Below are 6582 nucleotides of genomic sequence, written 5' to 3'. Positions count from 1 at the left end.
CAAGCCTCGAAGCCAGAATTGTTTATTCAAGTCATTTCAGATTCCCATTTGTACTCTTATCTTTTAGTGGCATTTAATAGAATCCATGCTCCATCGCTCGGCCTGGAAATTATTCACGAGGGGAGGGGACTGGTTGAATGCCGTGATTCCACTTTGATGAGCTCAGTGTTCGAGGCATGCATGTGAAACAAAAGTAGTTTTCAGATTTCAGTGTGCTTGGTGAACAATGTATTTGTGTCAGTGGTGTGTGATGATTCGCAGACGAACTGATTGTATGTGGAGTCGTTAGGACAACCTAACAGCGAGCCCCTTTCAAAGCAACAAACGTTTAGATAAAGGCAAAAAAAAGGTTTAAATCAAGGGCAATCTGAAGCATACCTTCTCATACACTTTGTGTAAACTATGGATCCCTGTCCCCATCGTATAGTAATACCCCCCTCCCCACGTCCCCAAGTTCCAGTTTGAATCCCTTTGGTTTCTCAAATTTAACTGCTCTTTCCTAGAAGGGTGTCTCTTTTAAGCAAAGCTCTACACATGAAATCAATTAGAAGGTGCTGGAATGTACCGCATGGATCTGGAGTTGATTTGGAGAGGAGGGTTGGCCATATTGAGAGAGACAGTTGAGAGAAAAGTGGGTCAGTGGTGTGTCCCAGCTGGAGATGGTGTCTTGTGTCCTCCATCACTTGGCTGCTGATGGCACAACCATTAACATCCAGTGACATCCCATTCCATCTTCTTTCTATGAGTGTGCTATATTTTGGGCTAATGAGATTGTGTCGGTTGCATGACCTATGCCACTACCTTTTGGCTCAGTAGTCACGGATAAAGTAGCCTCTTTTGACCTATACTCGGGCACATGTGTAAAAAGATGTCCTCTTCTCAGATATTTCTTGCACAAATATTATCGCCATTTTCACAAAGAGTGTCTGCTTGTAAACTTTCCTGGGGTTCCAGTTGTTCTCAAGGAGAGCCTGAGCATTCATATTTAATGCTCCTTATGCCATCACTATTTCCCTAAAGATATTCTATAAGAAATCCACTGCCAACACCACATGCAGCTTAGTGAGAGCTGAAAACTGCGCTGCAGGCAGAGAAGGATCAACAGTGGACAAACGCACATCCTGATATGGGTTGGAAGTAAACGCTCCGAAACACGCACGGTCCAAAATTCACAATATCCAGTCTGCACTTCACCAAAATAAAGACAACAATGAACGAGAGAAGAAGAAAAAAACAACACCTGGTCTCAAAGATAATTTGAAATGTAAAAAATTATACAACTGACGTTGCTTTTCTTTTTGCAACCAAATCTTCCTTTTCGGTTTTTTTCTCCTGTTCCTCGCCCATTTTCAGGTTGTAGTTGATGACTCGCGGGGCCTGCTATGGTTGTTTGACCGACTGATCAAGAATGATTGTGATTGGTGGTTCTCTGTGCATGCAGAGCCTGCATGTCACTCACAAGCAACAAACTTCGCGTATCCAAGACATGTCTGAATGTTCTCATTCATCCAGGTCATGGTTTTCCAAAGGAGTTGAATCAGTGCTAGTCTGACTGGCTGGTGATGAGACTCAGAATTTATCCTCCAAAGGGGGAGGATAAATTCTGAGTCTCATCACCAGCCAGTCAGACTAGCTTCGTCTGTCAGAAAGGCACGAACTGAAGAAGCCTCTTGGATGAGAGGCGAAACGTCTTCACGGATATATACCAAGTCCAGTTGCACTTGATTCAACTCCTTTGGATTCGTGTATCCAAGAACTCTTAAATCGGAGTCAATGATGTCATATCAGACAGACTGCTCTTGTGGATTAGTCATGGAAAATGAGAACCGTGTGAGTTTTCCTTTAGCAGCAAAAAGTTGTAGCATCGGATGTTTGAGTTAATTTGCCTTACTTCACATCGCACCTCCTGCGATGTGACTATTACATATGCACACATTGCGATGAAGATGCTGAAACGATATATGGTGCATCGCTAGCAGCAACTTCATCAAAGAACGACAGGAACAGGCATTTCGATGTTGCTGAAAATCCCTGTCGGTTTAAAAACATCCTCTGCCTTTTTTTAAATTTGTGACGTAAAGATGCAGGAGGACGGGATTATTTCGATTTGGAAATACAACCTACATCCTGTGGAGCCCCTATAGGTTTTTATCAATGACTCCGGAGGAAAATTGGAAACTCTTTTGGGGTTTTGAACTAAGGCCACAGAAGTTCGTTCCGGGTCAAGAGCTCATCTTCAGTGTTGATTAGATGTTTTTGTTTTAACAAATACCTCAAGGATGGTGCTTTTTAGATCAGGATATTTTAGATCTAGAGAGAAGTTATTTTCTTTTACTTTAAAGTCTGGAATAACAAACAGTGATGTTATTTTTATGGTTGATCATAAGCAACACATGGCGGCACATGGTTTTGTTTTGTTGTTTTTTTTTTTTTACTAATTAAAAACACATTATTCCTAATGTTTGAAAGGGAAGAACATGCCGCTCTGATGGCTGAGCGGACTGAACCGCCGTTCTTGCAATCCGCTTGTTATGTGGCTGGGAGGTTCGTATCCCAGACTCGCCGTAACCGGTCACGGCCAGAGCATCCACGGGGTAAGACATTCATTAGGCCACCCTTACCAGAGGGATAGTGGGTATAGATCGGTGTAGTGTTCGGGGACTCGTCGTTCTCCAGTGACCCCTCTGGCCCATCCGGGCGCCTGCAGCCAAGCAACTGAAAGCATTCTCGGTTCGCCTTCTTCGCGGCCTGAAGGTAATGCAATCCATGCGAGGTTTCAGCGTGTAAAATCGAGAGGGCAGCCAACACGAGTTTGAAGGACGCTGGTGTTACGACTATCTTCTTCCTGTGGAAACATGAGCCAGGGGAGTTATTCGATAAGAGTCCCAGGCATATGCCATCGGGTTATTCGGGTAGGATAAGGGGAAAAACTAGAATTAAATAAAAAAAGAAAGGGAAGAACAATTTGAAAGATGGAGCATATCCCACCATCTTAATCATTGCAGTGCAATCCTATTATTCATTTGTTGATGGAAGTGCTTTAGCTGGAATGGCAATGTTGAGGAAACACTGTTGGAAATCAAGATGCAGGGTCTTTACAGGTTGCTGCTTTTTTACCCTGTTTTAATGGCCTCTGTGTTTTCTGCCAGCCCTGTCCAAGGAGACTAAATAAAAGGTTCCTTCATTCCTCTACATAGGTAATATGAAGTCAAATGGTTAACATGTCAGCCTGATTTGGACCTTCCAAAAATTGTCAAAATTTTGGCAGTACCTTTGGGGGGGGGGGGCAAATTTGCAGACTGAATTAACAATTCACATCTCTGTTTGAGATATTTTAGTGGGCTATGAAAGGGGACTGCTGAGGGGGAAACGTGCCAGTGCTTTCCCTCAAACCTCAACCCCTCTGCTACCACAACCTCCAATTAGGCTCAGAGGTTCTCCCCTCTGTGGTCACTTCATCCTGGTATGTAAAGCCGTGATAAAAGTAAAACCCTCATTTTTTAACTAGTTTTATGCCCAGTCATAGGGAACAATTTGCTCAGCCCAACAGCTTCAGTCTAGTTGCAGAACGAAAGACAAAGGGAATGCTTACACCCAGAAGTCTGTGGCAGATTTCAAAACCCTCACCCTATCCATTTTTTGGCTTGGTCGGTATGAGGCTGTCAGTTTGGCTAAAGTTTCTTATTGAGGTTAATTAAATGACAGCATTTAAGCAAAAGCAAATACAATGTATGTATAGCCATACAAAATGTACCAGGACATTGGTAAACTCAAAGGAAGCAAAACTAACAAGCTGGCCTCAGGCCATGGGTAGCCTCCCTCTCATTTCTGTGCTCTCTGGGATTGGGTGTGTGCATGTTGTCTAAACTGATTCAGTCACTGGCTTCTATCCATTCTTCTATAGCTCCCCCTCTCCCCCTCATGTCTATAATTTTACCCACTGTCTGGGCCTTGTAAAGTTTAATACGAACTCTCCACTTAGCTCTCTCATGCTCCCATTCATGTTTGTGTTCAAACATTGCTTTCTTGAATTGCTGGCATTCATTTGGGACGCTCGCCGGTGCCATTGAGTCAAGAGATGGAGCGAGCACGGGCCCTTCATTTTAAAATTCTGCTGTCAGCCTCTTAATCTTCTCAAATATCAAAGTGTTTTTAGTGTCATAGGAAGGCTATAATCCGATCTCAGCAACCCTTTAGCTTCTAATTGTACTTATAAAAACCTGACACTCAGGAGTCATGGGGTTTGATTCACCCGTACACTTTCACTGTCACACAAAAATGCTAGGGTCTAAATCCCTTAGTCTGACAGTTTGCAGGAACGTGACCGCAATAATACACTACCCTCATGCTCTCTTGTCATTTTAGTCACATCCCAGCCCGTTTGCGGTGCACACCCTCCCATCCCCCAAACACCTCTCTCTGCCTGCCAAGTACGGAGGGGAGGCAAGACATCCAAGGCAGGAGAGGGGCTCCTGCAGAGAATCACAATGAGACTTTCAGTGCTGTCCTTTCCAGAACATTGCAGTATACTAGTACAGTAACAGTAACCTGGCTGAAATATTTATTGTCTCTGTAAAGTTTAATGTCATGCCACTGAACATTTATTTGGATGATTTACAGGTGAAAATAATGCCGTCTAGGCCAAAACTGGGCTATTTTTGCTTAAAAAGTGAAAATTTCTTTTGACATTTACATGTGGCCAGGTTACATATGACTGATGTTTCAACAGCATTTCAACAATATTTCTATGTGTGGCAGAGTTGTTAAAGGAGATTAACATACCTCACTTTAACGACCACACGTTGTTAAGATGGGGTAGGCCTAACTAAATGTCGCTTCACGGCCTCGGCCACAACAGCATTTGAGCGACTGCATGAAGTCACTTCACAGCCACCAGGCATTAGGGCTGTATTGTTGTGCAGCCTCGTTCAGCAAAATAAAAGCACATAGATAAAAAACATTGCACTTGTGAAATGTTGACTTTTCACATAGCATGTGTGTTATCGTTATGGTAGTTTCTGCAACCAAAAAAAACAAAGCAAAAAAAATTCACTTTCACATAATTGCTTGAGCTAAAATTGGCATATGCTTAGCCAGGTGATTTTCAGGCTAATTGAGGACTAGGCCAAGGCACATAGTTTCAACAGGAAACAGTTGTTTTAAAGGAAAGGGCTCCCTTTTATACATTTGATATCCCACTCCGGTTCTTCCTTACGACAAGAGAAAGTGCTGTAAGACGGTGTTTTCTCAAAAAATAATTTCTTAATTTATGTTTTTTTTTATTACTATTATGATTTATATTTCAGTTTGAATTTAATTTGGCTGTTGAAGGATTATATAATTTTGCCTACAATGATGAAAGTGCCTCTCCTGTTAGCGGGAGTGTGTCTATGTTCCCTCAACCACATTTCATCGAGTTTTCCTTAACTTTTTTGTGTGTGTGTGGGGGGGGGGGCTTTTTTCTCCCCAATTGTACTCAGCCAATTACCCCACTTTTCCGAGCCGTTCCGGTCTCTGCCCCACTCCCTCTGCTGATCCAGGGAGGGCTGCAGACTGCCACATGCCTCCTCTGATACATGTGGAGTCGCCAGCCGGTTCTTTTCACTTGACAGTGAGGAGTTTTTCCAGGGGGACGTAGCACATGGGAGGATCACGCTGTTAGCTCCAGTTCCCGCTCCCCCTGAACAGGCGCCCCAACCGATCAGAGGAGGCGCTATTGCAGCAACCAGGATACATACCCACATCCAGCTTCCCACCCGCAGACACAGCCAATTGTGTCTGTAGGCACGCTCGACCAAGCTGGAGGCAACATGGGGATTCGAACTGGTGATCCCCGTGTTGCCAGGCAACCTAAACTTAACCTTGCCTACCTTAACCCGATGTAACCTAAACCTCTACCTAACCCTAACCCTAACCTTAACCCAACGCTTACCTTAACCTAACCCTAAACAATAGCTTGCCTATTCAATAGCTAACCCACAGGGCTGAGGGAACATAGGGCTGACCCCTCTGTTGACTGCTGCTTTTAGGACTTTTCAGCAAATATTCCATGATTTTATTCAAGACTAATTTACTGATAAGTCACAAATTAATTGCGGCGAGATTGAGCCAGCGCTATGAGACTAACTCGCAGGTGCATACAAGTCACAATATGAGGTCCAAGGTTTCTGTGTGTGTGGATGAGTTTGCACGATTTCAGCAGTGCCAGAGGGCCGAGGGTTCTTGAACGTCACTGTGGGGGTGCTACCTTGTGGTACACCTCAACAATCTCTGCTGACTTACTGCACACAGCTCCCAAGCTGTGCAGTTTCCCATGAGTCGGGAATTGAATGCCCAGTTATGTCTGTGCCATGAGACATGAAAGGGCCTCTGTGGTAAAAAGTTTGAAAACACCTAAAGAGTAATTAAAAAAAGCAGAAAGGGTTGCGATACGAGAAGAGAGGAAACGACGAACACACTCCAAACTTAAAGGGGTCACTGTTTGTCAGAAACTTTTCAGGGATGTTTGTTTTCTGAATAGTGCGACCCTGTGGTTCTTTTGATACGAAAACATAGTTGTGAACTTGGGTTGACCCTCGTGGG

General features: G+C 43.8%; 1 protein-coding gene across 1 annotated transcript in view; it reads left to right on the top strand.

Moving 5' to 3' along the window:
- The first annotated feature begins 3748 nt into the window (after nucleotides 1–3748).
- lrp1ab (low density lipoprotein receptor-related protein 1Ab) overlaps nucleotides 3749–6582 on the top strand; it is a 111508-nt gene continuing 108674 nt past the window's right edge. Inside the window, exon 1 of the mRNA XM_056298994.1 lies at nucleotides 3749–3764. Within this exon, the coding sequence (XP_056154969.1) occupies nucleotides 3749–3764 (16 nt within the window). The remainder of the gene's footprint in view (nucleotides 3765–6582) is intronic.

This window comes from Lampris incognitus, chromosome 2 (assembly GCF_029633865.1).
Source record: "Lampris incognitus isolate fLamInc1 chromosome 2, fLamInc1.hap2, whole genome shotgun sequence".
In the NCBI taxonomy this organism is placed as follows: Eukaryota; Metazoa; Chordata; class Actinopteri; order Lampriformes; family Lampridae; genus Lampris; species Lampris incognitus.
The sequence above is the reverse complement of the archived record's forward strand: the minus strand, read 5'-3'. Positions and strand labels throughout refer to the sequence as shown.